This window comes from Pipistrellus kuhlii, unplaced genomic scaffold, assembly GCF_014108245.1.
Source record: "Pipistrellus kuhlii isolate mPipKuh1 unplaced genomic scaffold, mPipKuh1.p scaffold_m20_p_20, whole genome shotgun sequence".
NCBI lineage: Eukaryota > Metazoa > Chordata > Mammalia > Chiroptera > Vespertilionidae > Pipistrellus > Pipistrellus kuhlii.
This window is the reverse complement of record NW_023425516.1, coordinates 7973158-7993575: the sequence shown is the minus strand read 5'-3', so window position 1 is coordinate 7993575 and position 20418 is coordinate 7973158. Positions and strand designations below refer to the sequence as shown.

The window sequence follows — 20418 nt, the reverse complement described above, 5'->3', positions numbered from 1 at the left end:
GTATAGCCACCCAGGGAAGTAGCCTTCAATGACACCCTCCATAGGGCTGATGTGCTGGAAAACAGCCAATCAGCAAGCAGTCCCTTGAGAAATGCTTACCCTCCCTCCTCTAGAATTGTTGGCAAACTAGGGGTCTGGCTTTCAAGAATGGTCCTGACTGAACTTCCAGTTTCCTGGTGGGAAAAGAGCTCAGAAAATTATGTTCTCCTCCAAAGAAATCTATTTTTTTTCTTGGTTTATATAGATTTGTTTGTTGGTGGATTTGGTACACGTCTGCATAGGGCCAGGCTACCGGCAAACAATCTTGAGGAGAGCAAAAGGGGCTCACAGATTCCTTATTCAAAGGACACAGAATCCACCCACCAGCAATGCCCCAAACACCACAAAAAACATAGGACACTTGGACATGCATACAATTGATACATATATCCCTCCATCACCTGCTACAGATGGAGTAGAACGAAGGGAAAGCTGTGCTAGTGAGCCCCATGCCTTCTGAGCCACAGCCCAGAGGGCAAGGCCTCCTACTGGTCCCTGGTGGCAGAGTGAGCCTCCTTCGTAACCTTCGAAGAACGGGTAATGACCAATGGCTACGGGGAGATACCCATCCTCTTGGGGTTGTCTGGGGTTTCTGAGGCAGAGGTGCTGATGGTGGACTCCTCAACTGAGTCACTGAGATCCAAGAATTCCAGGATGATGTCCCAGAGGCAGTAAATCAAATGCCTGAAACAAATGGAATGGACAAAACAACTTAGAGGAAGGGCTGGCTCAGTCAGGAGACACCAGGTCTTGTTGACGACACTTGTTTTCCCTCCCTTTCCCCCTCCCACCCCCCCCATTACTGATATCCCTAGTGGACTCTAACCTTCAATAGTTGGGGCCAAATAGCTATGGCCTCAGTAAAAACAGAAACAGAATTTGAGGCTCGATTTTAGGAAATTCCATCCTTATTTACATAGCTAAGTTAGTATGGCAGCACTGTTTCTGTGAGGGAAGGATAGCAACTTTCTAAGAAATTCAGCCACCGATGACTGCTGTCTCTCATAATTCATTCACTACGATTCACTGGTCACCTTACCGGCAATGAGGCAAAGGCCAGGGCATTGAGGAATGGGACTTAGTAAATGCTCTCTTCTTTGGGACAGAGTTTGAGAGAGGAGTGGAAGTACTCCATACTTTTCAAAAGCATTCTATACCAAGGCACCAACCAGGAAATACCTACCTCTTTTGAATTATTCTAGAGTATTCCTTCCGTTTTTCTGGTCGATTTACCAAAGTCCAACCTCGTTATCTGATCTATCTCATAGTAAACAAAAACCATTCCTGATCCTAATAGTAATCACAGCTTCGCAGTGAGGAAAAGAGCCCATGGCTGACAATCATTATAGGGCTTGCATTGCCCAGACCAGGGGATGCTCTTAGTGTTCACGAACGGCAGAAAGAACCATCAAGCACACTGAACAGGCTGGAGGGTGACCTGGCGTTTTTAGTAGCTCAAGGGGGGCCTTCTGAATGCAAACACAGAGACTGGTCTAGCTCTAGCTCACTACACAGGACAACCTGCTCAGGCGCCAGCAGCGCGGGCTTTGCTTAGTGTGTGAGGACTTAGACATTAGTCTGCAGTCAGGCCCAGGGCAAGGAGAGACGGCAATCCACTCTTTCTCAGCATGGGCACCCGAGACAGAGATGGCTTCAGTTAGGCGAAAGCTGGGGCACACTTTTCGGCCTACCTGTTGATGAGGGGTTGCTGCAGTGACTCCAAGACTAGACTCCAGCTCAGCTGGCATTTGTCCACCCCCAGGATCTTCACTACAATATCTAAAGGAGAAAACACAGATATAGTTTTAGTCTTACAGTAACATCTTCTCATTATCTCTTGTACTACTAGCCACTTGTGGGAGAAGAGAAAAGAAAGGTCAGGTAGGGAAACCCACTATCTTTATTCAAATAGTGATTTTTGGCATACCACTGAACTACAGAGCCAAACTAAAAATCCTCAGAAAAAAGAAAAGCTAAGAAAAAAATATGTGTTTAAAATATGCTCTTATTGCCCAACTGACATGGCTCAGTGGTGGAGCAATGACGACCTATGAACCAGGAGATCATGGTTTGATTCCCGGTCAGGGCACATGCACAGGTTGCGGGTTCGATCCCCAGTGTAGCATGTGCAGCAGGCAATCCATCAGAGATTCTCTCTCATCATTGATGTTTCTCTTTCTCTCTTCCTTTCTCTCTCTGAAATCAATAAAAGCATTTATTTTATTTTTAAATATATATTTTTATTAGCTGCACACAGTTATTACTCCGATAGCTGCGGGATTCGAACAGACTATTTCTGGTGTGGTCACAGTGATCCTTTCCATCTCCTCATATCACTTGGGTGAGGAGTGAAAGAATCCAGCCCTGATCATGTTCCTATTAGCCTGAGATTCGGTGGGTCAACAGATTGAGTCTGGCCATATTTAAGACCCTTTGAAAAATAGGAAAGGGGTGGGATAACGGTGGCGAAGCTTGATTAGAAGAGAACAGTTATTAGTATAGTCACTCTCATTGTCCAATTACCTGGTAGGATTCCCATAAGGCTCTGCAAAGCCTGTTTCTCAGCTGCCACCTTCTGCTCCTGGGTCCTTACAGGCCGTGGACACTTAGGCAAAACCCCACCTGGCCAGATGGACTCCTGGAGAAGTCGGAGGTACCGCACCCAGCACTGGGGACATGTTAGATTGGCTACTTGCACCTCTAGCCACCTGGCGAGGAAGAGAAGAGAAAGGTCAGATAAACCAGACGGAAAGGGCGTAGCAGGTATAAATTACTTGACAATCTGACAATTGAAATAGGGCAAAGCAAAGTTAGTGCCAACTCTCACAAATGAAACCAAGCCAATGCAACATCCTGGCTCACAGAAATTAAAGATGAGTAATAATGATGACATTATTTACTGAGTCTCTACTTTGAGCCACACCTCAACAGGGTTTCACAGAACACAACCAAGGGCCCGTCTCTGGGCCAGGCTGCACCACTCCAACTCAGTTCTACTGCACAGCAATTGTAACTTCTCAGTATCGAGCACACACAGGCTTTATAGTTAATGGCTTAGATGGCTTCAAGACCACTGAGGCCTCCTCAGTATGTATGGTTGAGACTGGCCTGGCTATGATTATAATGGATGGTCCATCAACCACTGCTACTCATGCACGAAAGCCTGTTTGATACAGCACCACATGGCAGCCCCTGCCACCGTTCCTACACCCAAGTCACTGTCGCCCATCCAAGAGCAGGGGAGGCTTCCAAGGCAAACTTTATTTAACCTCCACTCTACCAGACAGTCTGCATTCCACTCACGCTAGGCATTCCAGCCTTGGGGGCTGCAATCCCCGAAGCCTAGGGCTCACACATAATTCTAAGAATAGGAAGCTTGAAAGGTAATGGCAGGGCAAGAATGGCACACATTGATGGAGATCAAGAGCGGCAAAAAGCTGCTCTGGCCCGAAATAGCCATCACGATCGTATTTGTTATTATTAGGGCTGCATCTCCTTTTTATAGGGCTTTCATTCAGCGAGCCTAAGACGCCCGATGAAAGGGATCCAGCAGCAAGAATTCCTGTTCCTGTTTATAGAAGAGGGCCACCAAGGGGGCGGATACAATGACCCGATCGGGTTCTCTGCAAGGAAGCAAGTGACCCAACTGTCACCCCAGGTTCTCTTCCTCACCTCAAGCCACACGTACTTGAGTGACTTCTGCACTAGGGTCTCATCTAACTGACAGGAGGGAGAAGGGCTAGCACTGAGAAACCAAATGTGTAAGGCCTTCCAAGAGCCAGAATCCTAAACAAGAAACCTTCCGCTGGAATTAGATCTAGTTCAGTTTCTCACTCACATACGCATGTAGTAAGTGTGCCCTGATTTTTGTGCTCTGGGGCCAATAATGCATGTGACTCAACTCTTCAAAAGTATCTCAAAACCCACTCAACCCTTCTGAGACTTAGCATAATACCCACCGGCAACTCTGAGTGCCTTGGTCACCTCTGGGTCTCAATGTATGAGCCTGATTACTTTGAATTCAGTGTCACTTCATCTCATGGGAATAGGACTTATTCCCATTCTTTCACGGTAACTTAGTGACTCAAGCATACAAGTGCCAAACAAATTTTAGCAAGTGAAAAATATGAATGTATCCATTTATACAAATCTACAGGACTCCAACTCATCCAACTCCAAATGGGAATGTTAGGAAGAAGAATCAAAGTATGAAAAAGTAAAAATGAGCCCTTGATAATGTGAGTCAGTGAGCCAAGTCAAATTGTGGGATTTCACTAAGATAATATGCAGAACTGACAAAGCTGATGGAAATCTCCAGGTGGAATGTCAACTGCTCATGCAACAAAGGCACCGTGTCAAGTTCTATAAGCCCGGAGGCCAGAACCGATCAACGGAGGCCCTAAAAGAGTCAGGCCCAGGAATACAAGACATACGTGTGCAAACTGGCAGAAATAACAGACTTCATGTCTAAGAGGAGGAGGAGGAGTTTAGAAAATGGCCTCTATTTGCTAGCTGCTGCAGTTTTTTTCCTCCTTATTCCCTCTCGTGCCCTGAAGGATAAAGCTACAAACCACATCTCTTCTACCAGAGATTTAATCATTCCCTCTTCAGGATGCTCCTCTTGCCCAGGTTCTCCCCCTCCCCCACCTCTCAACCCCCCTACTCCAGGAAAACAGAGGCTTCTCCTGGACTGGAGCCTGGAATTAGCGCCTTTCGTTTCCTAGCTCCAGGCAGCCCATGGAGGAGACTAGGGCAATAAATCTCTCTTGTTCACAGAACTTCTGAGATATGGTATCTTGTCATGAATGATGAATATCTCAATCTGGAAGGAAATATGATAAAACCCAAATCAAGAAAATCACCACCACCACCAACTATTCCATCTGCCAATACTGCCCTGCCCCTCAGACAATACAAAATGTGGGTGCGCTGCAGACAGGTTCTAAGGCATGCCTTATTATTATACACATTGCCTGTCTACAGTTGTCCATTGCCACATTCAGGACTTCTGGCTCATCTTCGTGCCTAACACCAAGCATAGAACCAACCAATTGATAACCATGAAGATAGGCGTTTCTTCAATCATCTCATCTCTCCTCTCCACTCCTATTTCCCTTCCTTTTATTCTACAGTCTTCTCTAGAGATAATCCATACTCTACCAGTCCTGGATCTAACCTTATTAATTCCCTTCGCCCTGCTCCGATTTTTCTGAAGCTGAACTACAGCAGAAAAAGCAAAGAGATTAGGCGCTGGAGTGTTAAAGAAGAGAGTGATGTCTTAATTCCTTGTTTTAATCGTCATCCAAAGATATGTTTTTGTTGATTTTAGAAAGAGGAAGGAGAGAAGAGAGAAACATTGATGTGAGAGAAATTTTGATCAGTTCCCTCCTATACGCACCTGACTAGGAATCAAATCCACAACCTAGGTATGTGCCCTGACTGGGAAGCAAATCCACAACATTTTGGTGCACAGAACGATGCTCCAATCAACTGAGCCTTCTGGCCAAAGGCTTAACTCCTTTTCGTTGGTTTTCTTCAGCTCTCTATTTCACATATGGTCTGTCTTTCTATACTTGACCCGGGAGTGAGAAGGTTAAAAAGAAATCTGTGTCCCTATAGTTCTCTTGAAGAAAATGAAATTTATGTGCTGAAATTTCTGGAATCTGTTGGTACCATTATTATGCTAACAGAAATCTAAAGTTTCAAGGTGGGGACACATACACACACGTGCGCACACACATGCGCGCGTGCGTCTCTGACAATGAATTATGAATTACTTGTAAGAAATAATTTACTAAATACAAATGTAATACAAAATGCATGAGGCAACTATGGTAGAGAAAAGCTTCAGGCAGAATTGGTTTTATTTCTGACTACTATTCCAGTTCTGATATTTGACTTAGAGATATCTCCTTCCATCCTCCTCCATATTTTCCCAAACAAAAGAAGAAAAAAGCCAAACCAGGTCTGTTCGGTCAGGCCATCTGAATGGTTCAGAGCAAATGGAAGTCTTCCCAGTGGGCCCAGAAATAGCCAATAAAATGAGAAAAAGCAACAACAGATTGACACTGAGACATTCAAGAGCCTCTTTGATGCCAGGTGTGGAAGGAGAAAGGATGTAGAGATTAGGGAGTGCTCACCGCATCCATGTTCAAAGGAACCTGGTCTAAAATAGCTACAGATAGAGGAATGAAGCAGTGGCTAAAAAACTGAAACAGTTTAATACTAGGCTTAAGATGGCACTTCAAGGTTTGCCGAAGGTCATTTCCCATCAAAACAGCAGAATCAAATGTCATGAGTAGGGGAGAAAGCTTTAGGGACCATGTCTAATCTCATTAGCCCAATTCCCTTCACTTCTTTTCTAAGAGCTGCCATGGCTGAGTGAGGCAGGATCCTAAGTAAGTATGGCATCGTGGGGAGGAGGAAGGGGCGAGGGGAGGGTAGTGAAATCAAAACACAGAAAATATTCATGAGAGCAGTATCAATATTCTAACAAAAATGCCTGGTGCAATCCCAATAAAAGAAAATAGACTCATTCCTTGTACCTCTTTTATTCACTGGGCTGTACAACTGTAGACAACATTAGGGCAATTACACTTCAACCTCATCTTAATATACCAAATACTGTTTGTTTGAAGAAAAGGAGAGGAAAGAAAGAGCAGGTCAAAACTTCTCACATTCTAAATAGATATGCAGTAGGTTAGAATTGTCAACTCACCTTACTACCCTTAGGCAGCTTTTCCAACCTTGACACTACTAATTCTTTGTGCGAAGGTGGTCCTGTGCATGGTGAAAGGTGTAGTAGCATTCCCCACCCCAGTTCTAGCTGTGTGACAATGCTCCAGACATCGCCATAGGTTCTCTGTGGGATAAACTCTCAGTTGAGAATCACTGTCTTAGTCTTAGGACCCTTTGCATACAATGTATCAGGCCATTTTATTTTAAAATTTGGGATGAATAGCAGCAGAGGCTATGTAATTAGCTTTGTGGTTTGTGACATTTAACTACATCTAAAATAGAAATAGATTAGAACAGAAATTATAAAAGTGAATCTCATGTTTTGGGACCCTTTTATTTCATATATGTATATAGTTACTACCATGTTTCCCCCAAAATAAGACATCCCCTGAAAATAAGACCTAGAGCAACTTTGGGAGAAAAAATTAATATAAGATACTGTCTTATTTTCGGGGAAACAGGGTAGATGGATATATCAGATGTGTATTTGTGTGTGCATGTGTGTGTGTATGTGTGTGTTCATAGTGGGTCATGATGTAAAACATTTCTAATCTGTTATAAAGTTTTAAAAACATTGATATAGATATAAGAAATTAAAAATTCCAAGAAAATGGGGAAGGAGGGGGGCCACAAACCACATTTTTGGCCCTCCTGCAAACACTCCCCACCACCCAGCACCCTGTAGAATGTTTATAATGGCACAACCTGCAGGCCTAGCACAGCACTATGAGCATTTGCTCATTAAGTCAGCAGCACCAATCTACCGCGTAGAAACAAAGAGATCTTAAGGGTGATGGTGTGGATCCATGGCTTTTCCCATTAAACAAGTTATTTTTTGCCAACTTCACGCCTGATAAAAGTAACAGCTCTCTTCCCTCTGATTCCTTTCGCAGGCCTCTTGCCTTCCTGCCATGGCCCTTTCTTGTGTTTAGTCAGTTTCTCTCTGGTGGCTCCCAGCTCTGGGCTTCTCAGCCCTCTAACTACCCAAACCCAGGCTCCCTGGCTGTGTCTGAGGAAGTTCAGCACTGTGACCCCCTGACTATGGATCTAGGTCACCATCCTTTCCTGTTGGGAGAAGAATGAGGGGGAAAGGAACCTCAAGGGCAAGAAACTCCTATTTCTTTCTCCCAGTGACTGCTGTAAAATCTAACATGGCTCATGGAGTCTACATAATTTCTTCCTTGATTTTTGCTTTTATGTTTTAAATCACAGATCCACATCTTTAAAACATGTGCTTCAAGAGTAGACTAAATATTGCCTAAATGCTATAATTTAAGAATCTGAGTTCCCTACTTTTATATCTAGCCACAGAGTGTTTTGGTTTTGATTAGCAATGTATAAGTTAGGGCTATAAATATATATTAAAAATTGGAACATTATTAATCAAGTTAAAGAAATCATCTGTTGAATCTTAAAGGTTATTCATTCCAATTTCATCAATTCACCTAAAAACGCTGAGAACCTATGAGTATTTCATAGCAATAGGCCACGTTAGAGCTGGTAGGATATTTTGAGGTTACCCCCATCTAACCTCCTCACAAAGTAATGCCAAGGATCCTAGCCCTTGAATCCAGAGTTGAGCTTTTATTTTAGCTTCTCCACCAATTAGAAATGTGACTTTGGGGAAGTTGCTTAATTCCTGAAAAGTATAATTTCAGTTCATTAGAGATGCTTCTTAAATAATGGCAACGAAAGCCTGCCTTCTTCTAACTTCTAGTCATTGCTCCTACCTGTACCCCCTAAAGTTAACATGAGGTACCAAAGTTACCACATTTAAATCTTTCATACGGCAACACTATGCATTTTTAAATACATCTATTATTGCTCCCCAACTTTTTATACCAGTTATACATCCTGGACTCCACCAACCTCAAAGTTGAGCACACAGAAGACAACTGTTTGATGAATGAAGGAGAGAGATTAACCACTCATCATCCTGAGTGGGTGCTACTTTGCTATTCTCTGATAAAAGAATTTAACAGGATAATGAGGGCAACGCTCTATCACTAGAAATTTCCCTTGAGGTTGACATCCATTTATTAGATATTTTTGGACTAAAGACACTCAATTTGCCACAAATAGTTTAAAAGTACTACAGACTAAGCTATGTATATCCATTCTGTTCCTATGGATATTGTGAACATATAGCAAAACTTACTGAAATTCAGACATAATATAATTGCCAATACATTCCTTTTATTTAATGTCTAATAATCCTGCTAAAGAAATAAAAACTATGTTTACAAGCAGGACAGGTTCCCATTGAATGCGCACTGGTTTCGAGAGCTTGCCATCTACTTCCCCAAGTGTTCACAAAACATCTACTGAACAAACTGCTTCAGAAATTTCCAGAGACAAATGTCAGGTTCAACACCCTGCGCCCATTTTTTAAAAGGCATGATATTTGTCTCTCTCTAACCCAACACATCTTCATATAGCAATTGTCAGTGTAATCTTTGGCCACTAGTATTGCATATCATATATCCCAAGTCAAACCTGACTTATTTGAGTATCACAAATATGCCATCTATTTTACCTTTAGTGCTCTATTCTTTAATGTTTATTCTCAACTTTCCTTCATCCTTTAACTCCTATCTCAGATGGCCTCTCCTCTGTAAGCCTACCCCGGTCTCTCATAACTGATTACCAAGTCCTTTCTCTGAATCACATAGAAAGTTCTTTATAAAGTCCTAACTTTATACTACATGGCTTTATTTATAAGATTGCATCGCCAAGAGGATATCCAACTTCCTAGGGTAAGAATTTGGAGTCTTTGTATTTGGATCACTTAACATAGTGTCTGGCACAGGGTAGGTAATCAATAAATATTAGCTACTGAGGAAATCAATGCTGTATGAGGACAAACACTGGTCTTAAGGCATGGCGCATGGCTCAAAATAAGCTTTGCAGAAGGCAAATGTCACAATACTTAAAGCAGCGGCAGCACAGTGAGCTTAACTATTCATGCTTATGGAGGATAATAATAGATTAAAGAATAGTGGGCTATCTAGAAATTTTTTGAATCTGGCATTTTATAAGTACTTACGTAAACATTTGGCAAGTTCATTTTCCTAATAATTTCTTGTTTAGGCTAAGCTGTGTGCCAATACACCAGCTGTAGGGTGGATGCTGTAAGAAGTGTACTGGGCACTAAGTCAGCGGAGCTAGAATTCAGAATTCAGCATGAAGAACCCAGGCAATTCCACCTGGTTATGCATCCCCCTCCAGAAGGGAAAAAAGGTGGAGGGCCAGGGAGTGGGTCAGCCATGCTTCGTCTCTGACACTCTATAAATCCTCGGGAAGACTGTCAGCAGCTATGTTTTTGTCAGTTTTCTGGGCAAGTACGCCCACAGGACAGAGGAGATGAAAGTCAAACAAAAGCAAAGGGGTTCTAAGGACCGTGAGTCACGCTTGTATTTTGGGAAGTGCCCCTGATAAATGGAACAGCATCAAACTGACTCTGGTCCATTCCTTGTAACTATTAAGAAGAAAAGAAAAGGAGGTAGCAAGATATTGGGGGGCGGGGGAGGGGTGTTACAGGCTACCTTTCCATCAAATACAGAAAGGAAGGGGCGCACTTAGGGGTTCTGTGTTCTGGGGACAAATGAGACTGCCTGCAAAGGGAGATCTCTAGAAATCTGTCCTAGATCTGAGTAGTGTGACACCCTCAGGATTCCAACTTGAAAGCGTATTATGCCGATATAGTGTAGCTCTAAAGACCTTCAGATCAACTTTTCTCAGTACCATACCATGTCGCTATCAATGCACCATAATCCAGCTCTAAAAAATCAGGGCGGAGAGACTTTAAAGCGAGGCAAAATCAAAGTCATACTTTTTGGATGACTGCCTACTATTCATTTGATCCAAGTAAAAGCAGCAGCTGGACATCTTCCTCACAATCAACAAATCCCTCAGAGTCTCCAGAACAGCCAACATCTCTGCTCCAAATCCAACTGATGTCTGTTAGGACGAGGCCAGCACAGTTGTGTCACCCCAAGAGTGAGCACACAATAGGTCCATACCTCTCTGGGGTAACTACCCAAAGAGCTACAAAGAATTTGCACCGGCAGTGTGTAGTAATAAGTGAAAATAACACTGAAAAGACACAAACAGTTTTGAGCCTGATTTGACCACTTAAATGCTGAAGGGACTTTCCCAAATTCTGGCTCGCTCCCTCATGAAACAGGCTAATTCTTGCCTTGTCTTCTTCACAAGTGATCAAGATCAAGTGAGAACAATGAAGGCAATGTTCCGAGTCTTGTGTGTTTGTGCACGTGTCAGGAAAACATTCTTTTGGATCTCCTTGAAAAACCCTACAAGATCCAAGGAACTAAAACCATGGCAGGATCCCGAGCAAGCTTTGTATTTAATGCCTCATTGTTTCCTTTTGTAAAACATATTCTCCTAGCAGGTTCAGGGAGGTAAATATTAGCATAGTGAACCATTATGAAGATCGGGGAGGACTGACCCTGTGGAGTTATGGGTAATTAGAAGACGGGTAAACTCTCCCTCGGTGAGATGTATATCTAAGACTTTGGTATCCCAAAGGGCCTTGAGTACAGGACAAACTAGTGTGTAGAAAGTGTGGACAGAATTTTTCACCTTTGGATGTCCAGGTGGTTTTATTACTGGAGACTTCCTGGTTCATTCTGATTCTTGAGGCAAAACTGTTCTCAGTGAATCGGCTCTGAGCACTGAATCCCTGACAATGGGATGCACCCTAAGGGATGGCTTTGGGAGAGTACCCTGGTCAGAGAAGCAAGCGAATGCTAAAGACCGATCAGGTCAGAAGGGAGAAGGGTGAAAGGTGAAAGATAACTCTTCTAAAAGTCAGTGATACCCAGGAGAGGACAGATAAGTAACTTTGGAATCATGGAGCAAAACAGGAAGGATTTTGATTACTATCACTCCAAGGCAAGGACCATAATTCCAAAACGTGGCTTCCTCTAAGGTGAATGGGTATTATTTAAGCTGCAGCGCCTCCTGGTGCCCAGAGGGAGAATTTCTGTCTTAAGGCTCCCAAGCAGAAATAGCCTGACATTTACATTTAACAAAATGTAATAATACATTTAACAAAAGGATCTGTCTTGTGTTGTAAGCGCACACACCTTCAGAAAGGGGCTGGCTAAAAATATTCAAAATATATTTAAAGGTTCTTTTTATTTAAAAGTAGAAAATTCCCCATCCCCTTCTTTAAAAAACATTTTACAACCAAGTGCCTGGAATATGCTTTCTCCTAAACCAGTCTAAATGATACTTAGCTTATAAGCTTTAAACCCTTACTTCTATAAAGCCTACCTAGTATTTATGCCATGCTGCATGGGACAAGTATCAGGTCATCTGACCTCCTATTTAATATTTCTACTTCTATGGGTTATCCCTTCAAAGAGGCTGAAAGCACCTTCAAGTAGAAACTGCCACCATAGGTATGAAGAGCTAGCACACAGCATGCACTTAATAAGTACACATAGGCAGCAAACCTTATACTTTTCAAAAATTACTTGTAAAGAGGCCACCATAACAAGAACTAAATAAAGTTAGTGTCCTGGAAGGCAAAGGCAGAGGGGTGCAAGTACCTGGGTTAAGAAGTAAGAAGTTCCTTGGTTGTGAAGAAACTCAAGAGTTTCTGCTCTGGATATGACCAGGGAACGTTTGAAGCATGTATGTAGGTGTGCATAGACAGATATGAAGAAAGAGATTTGAAGGATGCAGAAAAGACTTGGAGGGCCAGGAAATAATCTGATGGGAACATCTGAAGACATAGTTTGAGATAATTTTGGATTTGGGCCTCTAGCAAAAGTCTGCGACAATAATTCCATGGCATAGCATAAGGTCCAGAGCTTGTCATTTAACTTTCTCCGGGGTCCACTGCTTGTTGGACCTTTACACCTACTGCAATTTTTCTTTTCTTCTTCCTCTCTATTTACTTCCTGACTTGCCATACTTTTCAACTCTCCTTTGCTCACAGGTCATGGAATCTTCTCTTTTCTTCCTACTCTTTTTCTTTGCCACGCTATTCCATTCCCAAGTGTCCCCAACACACACTTACACACACACAGTCTCTCTCTCTCTCTTTCTCTCACTCACTAAGAAATCCTGATGCAGATGCCAGGAATGTGTCTGCTGCCCTTTTGACACCGAGTCTGATGCCATCTTGGGGCCACGGGAAGGGCAGAGCCACGGGACGTGGCGTTCGAGTACTCCACTGCTAGCCTGGCTCGTATTTTTAGGATGGCATTACTCCGGGCATCCAGGCAGGGAACGGGTCCAGCTGCTTCTCATTCCTTCACTCTACATCAGTACTCCACAATAATCTCACTTCTTACCTTGGCTGGATCTTCTTGCCCAAACCTTCTACCATCAATGGAGCATAGTACCTCTCCTTTCCCTCCAACCTAGTCTATGTCTACATGCTTGTCCAATTTCCTGAACCTGATTCTGATGTTTGCAAAAATATTGTCAAGTTCCTTCCTTGTGTGGACATGAGCAGTTCACACAAGCTGGATTTATTCCTTGGCATAAATGGCTACCCCCACTCCTCATTCCATCTCTAAATCCAAATAAGGAGTGCTCCTTCTTACATAATTGGATGTTCCCGGCACAGAAGCTGACATAAGAGGTCAGGCGCGCATATGTGCAAGACTCCCCTTTGACTTAACAATACCTTTTTTGGGCATCTAACTTCTCTACGGCTCCCCTCCCCCACTTTCTCCAAACCATCAACCATCAAGGGAGATTTATGAAGCTTGGCTCAGATCAGAACTCTTTCAACCTTGGCTTAGAAGGAGGGGCCATGAGGTTGAAGTTACTCTTTTTAATTTTTCCTTGCGGGGGAGGGAAGAAGGGAGGGAAGGAGAGAGAGAGGAGGAGGAAAGGAGAAATGAAGAAAGGGAGAGAGAGGAAAGAGGAAGACAGGGGAATAGAGGGGGGGGGAAGGGGAGAGGGGAAAAGGAAGAGAGAAAGAGGGAGAGAGGGAGAGAAGGAGAATGAACGCTTAGGATCTGGCAGAAATCCCTGGCATTCAAGGGAGTTATGTACATAGGTCTTGTTTAAGTGACCATAATACTTTGTATGTCTCAGCTTCCTCTTTCCTAGGGCTTTTGAGGGGACTGAGTAATGTACATAGGTCTTTTAAGGAAGCAAGGAGAGTAAACAAAGCTGGGAGCAGAAGAAATTAACCCATCTTGGAGATGACGATGATGCTGCAAGTTAGAAACTGGTAACATCTGAGGGAGGAGATGCATCTAAATCCAGATGGCTGTACCATCCCTGATAAGGCAGTGTCTTCCAGATAGGGAATGGCAGTAGCTGCCTGTGGCATTAATGCGGACTCTGCTTCTCTTTGAAGTGCAGAGCTCAAACACAGAGAGCCCGAGTGCTCTGCAAAAGGACCTGGCTCAGATACTTGTGGTTTGAGAGTGAAAAAACACGCTGTCTCCGGGCAGCAGTCATGGGACCGTCTCAGGAGGTCAACACTGAACTGCTGGGGCCACACCACACCTCTTCTCGTAGGAGGAGTAGTAGGTGGGGGAGGGGGTGCTACAGCTTTGAGGAGATATCAAATTCCGTTTTATTTGCTTACCAAGGCGAAGCCAAAGAATGTGGCACTGCATGAACCTCTTTTTAAAAATAAAAACGTGCAAGCTGTCAGGAACAAGCAACGTAGGCTGACTCCAGGCTAGCGCAGGGCCTTTTGGGTAGTGAGTGTGCATACGTGGAAATGCAGTTTGGATTTTACACACTGAATGTAATATCCTCTTGGGGAATGTATACTGCCCTAAGTCAAAGATTTTTGGACTGGCTTTTATCCCTTCAAATTACGGAGTAACAGTCTGATCCTGAGAAATAGTCATTAGAGCTGAAAATCAAACAAACCTGGGTTCAAAATCAGCCTGTGGTACACTTAGAAGCTTTGTGATCTTGCCTGAGGAACCATAATTCTTTGTATGTCTGTTTCCTCATCTGAATCGGGGATCTTCATTCCTCTTTCACAGGGCTTTTGATGGAACTAAATAATTCACTATGCTTATAGTGTTCAGCACAGAGTCTGCACAAAGCAAACTCTCACCAGATGCTTGCTAGATGGTAAATGTCCTGAAGCTGATAAGATTATCAGTGTCTACACACAAATCCTGAAATAAGCCCCATCATCCCATGTGTACCACATACATGGGAACTTGCTGGTCTGAGACCACAGCCAGAGGCATCAGACCCTTTGAGCCTCTGGAGGGGGAGCTAGGATTGCTCCTCCATGATCCATGACTTCTTCACCCCTATCCTAAGGAAGCTTCAAGAATACTGTGAACCCAGGATAGGAAATTCACGAAGAGGGGCAGTATATTCTGTATAACTCAGAGGGACAGGCACAATTGGGATAGTGGTAGCTGAAGGAGGGTGGCATGGGGGGTGGGTATTCTGAAGACATAAAAAGTAGAACAAATTTCGGGGCACTAGCTGGAGGAATTAGAAAGAGGAAAATACTTTATACCCTTCTTTCCTTTTCCTGAAGAGCTAACATTAAAACCTAACATTTATTGGGTATGCTCCATGCACCTAAAGACACAGGATAGCATTATTCTTTCTGTTTTCCAGATGATGAAATTGAAGCTCAGGGAGGTTACATATAGCAGATACCAGTGTGTTGTAGAGGATAAGATTATGGCATGTGGAGCTGAAACCGGTTTGGCTCAGTGGATAGGGCATCGGCCTGTGGACTGAAAGGTCCCAGGTTCGATTCCGGTCAAGGGCATATACCTTGATTGTGGGCACATCCCCAGTAGGAGGTGTGCAGAAGGCAGCTGATCGATGAATCTCTCTCTCATCGATCTTTATAACTCCCTATCCCTCTCTCTTCCTCTCTGTAAAAAAAAAAATCAATAAAATATATTTAAAAAAAAGAAAAAAAAAGAAAGAATATGGCATGTGGAATACTGTGTTTCATTTCTGGCTCCACCATACATTAAGCTTTGTGGTCATGATATGGCCTCAGTTCTTAGCCCCACTAACTTGAAAAATATGTGAGAAGTAGGGACTGCATCTGCTTTGTTCATAAAGAGCCCTTACTATTTTTTTTCAGTGAATAAGGAATAAGTCCAGAACAATTCCCCAGTTGGACAGTTATGAGTATTTTAAGATAAAGTGGGTTGAGTGCTACAAAATAGCCTGGACAAATTTCTATCAGTGAAACCAAGAAACAGCTTAGACTAGATTGCATATGCATATTGTATTTGCTTCTTTACACACCAGCCACTCAATTCTCATCTCTTCCTGATCACTAAAAATGTATAATCATCACCCACTGAGAAAATGTGACCTGGCCTGTGATGCTCACAGCCTGTGATTCCCTTCTATTTAAGTTTCCTGTCTTAGATTTCCACGAACCCTTGCTGCACATCGTACCACCTCTTCAATGATGTGCCTATAATTCCCCAAATATGTGTTTCTCTCTATTTGGTACTGACCCAAGCCCTTTAATGTTGAGTTATTTAAACTTCAGGGAAATGTCTTCCTCGCTTTTCTATATATGAATCTCAATCTTTTGAAATTTTCCTGACTCATCTATATTTTTTGTTTCCTACTAAATTAACCCAAAAGAACCTGCTTTGATTGGACAGGGTCCACTTAGTTTCCCTGGGTTTCTAAGTGGCTTCTGAGGCACCCCAGGGACCCCTGGGAAAGTCACTTTAGTTGACAACAGAGAACCACAGAAGGATATGAAGTGCAGAATATACGTTCGTATTTGCCCTTTCAGAAAAAGCACTCCTACATGTGGAGAAGGGACAAGGGGGGAAGCGCCATAGAGACTAGCCACGATTATATATGTGGGTTTCACAGTTGAAATATATGGGATTCATATACAGCCAATCTCCAGGCTATAATATGTAGGGAAAAGCACACTGGCTTTGGAGTTATATATAGCCAGCTTCAAACTCCAGGCGAGTCATTAAACTATGGCCTTTGGCAAGTTAGTTGACTTTGCCAAGCTTTATTTCTTTATTTTGTAATTGAAGTACCTACCTCACTAGCATGCTATAAGAAAATAGGCTAGCATATGAGAAACACTCAGCAAAGATAAATGTGGACCCTTTTTCCACTTAGTTACTTTCTGATTAAAATGTATGAAGCCTCCCTGATCCCATGCAACTTTGTGTGTGAAAAGGGAGATTTAACTACCTGTCGGTGATGGATTTTCTACATGTTGTAGGCTGGAGCCATACTTATTTTAAAAGAAGTTTTTATTTTTGGAGTGCCTATTAGCATGAGCCACATGCTTACAGAAGAGGTCAGGATTTGGCTTCTTATTTTGTGATGTGCCAGAATGTCTCATGAGAGAGAGATCAAAACAAGTGGCTAACCCTCAAGCACTAGGTGTGTCTGGTTCAGAGACAGTGTCTGGCCTTCAGTTTAGCAAAGCTTGCATGTTTCACGGTTAGGAAGTCAGCAGCCAAAGACTTTGAACTCTGTATACAAAACTTCCTGGAGTTTCAAATGGTATTAGGATTATAAAGCCTAACTTATAAAACCCAAGTTTTAAATCCAAGTATCCTATTCTTTGCCATCCTGTGGCAATTAAGCGCTTCTTCAATTGTAAACATTTACACCCCGTTCTGAGAAAATAATCTTTGAGAGCACCGATCTGTTTTTCCCCTCATCTTTCTTGTTTTGATTATCACTGGCTATATATTATCAGGTAAGAGAAATGTCCACTGAGAAAAGGTGAAAAATTCAGGGCTTAAGGGTATAACCGGATGGAGAATTGATCCTGGAGTAGGAAAAGATCGGATGAAGTATTTTAAAATCACAGGCAGTGTCTGTGACTCAGAAGTCCTTCAGAAGCAGAGTCAATTCAAACAAGGTGATTAATTCAAGCTTTCTGGTCCTCTCCTGGCAGTCTTCATTTCTGTACCTCCGTAGCAGACTCTACCTTCTTTATGACCACAAGTTCCCTTCCCCTTCCTAGTGGAGAATGCAGTATTATGGCCACCCCTGTCCAATGTGAGACTCATTGTGAGGGACTCACCAGTCTTACCTCTGAATGAGGGTCCCAAAGGTAAGATGAAGAACTTTTTGCATGTTTTCGGTGCACAACCATCTCCACTGTTCCATCAGCAGCAAGAGGACCAGATCTAGGGCTGTGTCAGCTAACTCTGTCTCTGTTCCTGGAGAATAAAAAGGCATCAAAAGTAACTCAGGCCGAAACCGGTTAGAGCATCGGCTTGCAGACTGAAGGGTCCCAGGTTCGATTCCAGTCAAGGGCATGTACCTGGGTTGTGGGCACATCCCCAGTGAGGGGTGTGCAGGAGGCAGCTGATCGATGTTTCTCTCTCATCAATGTTTCTGACTCTCTGTCCCTCTCTCTTCCTCTGTAAAAAAAAATCAATAAAATATATAAGAAAATAAAATAAGAGATCAACCAAAGGACTTGTATACATGCATATAAGTACAACTAATGGACACAAAACTCTGGGGAGGGAGGGTATGTATGGGGGGAGGGGCAATGTTAAAATATGTACACAGATAATAATTTAATAAATAAAAAAATGGAAAAAAAAATAAAAAAAAATAAAATAAAATAAATAAATAAATAAAATAAAAATTCAGAAAAGACATACTTGAGGACATCTTTCAATGCACTTTATCTTATCCTGTATTTTTGTAATCCATCAGTTCTTATATCAAAAGATACTTCATATCTAAAAGTTCAGTGATAGGCTCTGTATTTCTTCACAATTCTTTTGTTTATGTTAGTCACTTAGTAAAACATTCTGACCTTTTAAAAAATACTTTGTACACAATTATTTTGCCTAGTTGTGTTTCCTTTGTATTTCCCCCAGGGAAGAGATACATTTTGTTCCAGGTAAGTGCTCACAACTGGTGACTAACTGGAACTGGCAAGGCCCAGTCTCTTCCACACTTATATTCCACTCGCCTCCACAAGGCATCAGAGCAATGTGTGGGCAGCAGAATTGGGAAAAGATTTGGGATTCTCCTCCTGTTAAAAAGTGCTTTGAAAGCAACTCCATTACACAGAGCTGTTGGGTTGGGATCCAGGAAGCTTCAGTTTGTTTTTGAGACGGCATGTGGTGCTAGGTAAAGCACTACACCTTTGGGAAAATGCCAAAAACAGTGACTGATTTCTATTCCAAAGACTGGCCACAAATGAGCTCACACCCACGCTACACTGAGGTCTCCTGAACAGAGGTAGGTATGGATGGAAGTATCTGTTCTTTAACCCTGTTAAGGGGTCTCAGGAGCACAAAATGTTCCAGAATGAATCTTAGCTATCTGATGCTATTGCTGTGAATAATATAATTAATTGTCAACAATAATTTTTAGTTTAGGACCAATGGGTATTCTCTTAGCTTTCCCAAGTTCTCCTCCCTTAAGGATTCTTTAGAACATAAATGACTTCAGATTTGGGTGAGTCTATTAGAAATAAAACCTACCTTCTTAATCCTATCCAAAAAAAAATGTTTTCTTTCTTCTGCACTGTATTTCAAGGGGGCATGGGAGCTGATGTATTTGCTTTCTAGTCATTTGTTCAAAAATGGGCTATTGAGTTCCTTGGTAAGTAGCATCACTCTGAATCTTAGTCATCCTCCTGAATTCTATTACTTTCTCAGGGTTAGTATTTACACAGAGCTGCCACCATGTGGTGACAATTAGTCATAACAAAATAAGAGAAGGCAAAACAAGGCAGCAGGTACTTTTGAAAAAAATTATAACATTTCTATCAATGAGCATTTAGGGCTAGAAAAATGGCTGCTCAGGCATAAACTACTCCTGTAGACTTGATCTTAGCCAAAAGGATAGGAAGCAATAAAATATTCCTTTAGCAATATGGTGTTCAAAATTTACCGAGATATGGGCTGGATTATTATTGTTTTACCCATTCCCTCTTATTTATAATTTCTTACAGTTTTCTAATGCTTTTGGTGTCAAAATACTTCATTTACTTAAGAAGTGAGATATATGTAAGAAACGGGGTTGTAAATTCCATTTTTCAAACAGCTAAGTTGAGGTCCATAGAGCAGAGGTCAGGCGCCTGAGAAACAATGATGAAATCAAACTTCTTATTTTCTTGTGAGCATAAGATTCCATGATCTTTATTTTCAGTGGGAGCCTTTATCTTGATGGAATTAAACATTTTTCTTCATATAAATTATAGTTTAGCAAACATACTAATCTCCACGACTCCAAAATTTTTTCTCTTCATTCCTCTGAGAAGCAAACCTGCCCTGCCTCCAATGCTTGTAAGGACAGAGAAGTATCCTCACCTCTTCTCTCTCCCTGCTCTTTCTCTAGTAACTGGGTGGTGTCGGTTGCCATGGCAATAAATAAAATGAAAAGGACAGATCCAGGGAAACTATGAATTCCATTTTGCACTGCCCTATGGAATATCTCACTGCAGATTTCCAGTAGGTGAGTGGGTGGAAATACATCTGATATTAGGCATCACGGTACATGTGTCAGAGTTCAAGCCTATAGTACTAATGAGATCACCAGGTAGTGTACAGAGTAATAACAGAGAGCCAACAATAACGCTGTGGAAGGCTAAGAAGGGAGCTAACAAAAGTGGCCGAGAAGGGACCAACCAGGAAAGTGGTACCACAGATACTAGGGGAATAGGTAAAAGCAGTT

General features: G+C 42.4%; 1 protein-coding gene across 3 annotated transcripts in view; it reads right to left on the bottom strand.

The window, feature by feature from the left end:
• Positions 1-234: 234 nt before the first annotated feature.
• The window catches only part of SNX19 (sorting nexin 19), a 30784-nt gene continuing 10600 nt past the window's right edge, over positions 235-20418 (bottom strand). For 2 of the 3 annotated variants that reach the window (XM_036448949.2, XM_036448953.2), the window contains 4 exons: positions 17807-17936; positions 2563-2747; positions 1731-1818; positions 235-723 (listed from right to left, as the gene is read on the bottom strand). In XM_036448949.2, coding sequence (XP_036304842.1) covers positions 591-723; positions 1731-1818; positions 2563-2747; positions 17807-17936 — 536 coding nt within the window. In that variant the 3' untranslated portion in view covers positions 235-590. Of the gene's footprint in view, positions 724-1730; positions 1819-2562; positions 2748-11379; positions 11524-17806; positions 17937-20418 lie in introns of those variants that run through there. The other variant, XM_045585435.1, reaches the window with a different exon arrangement.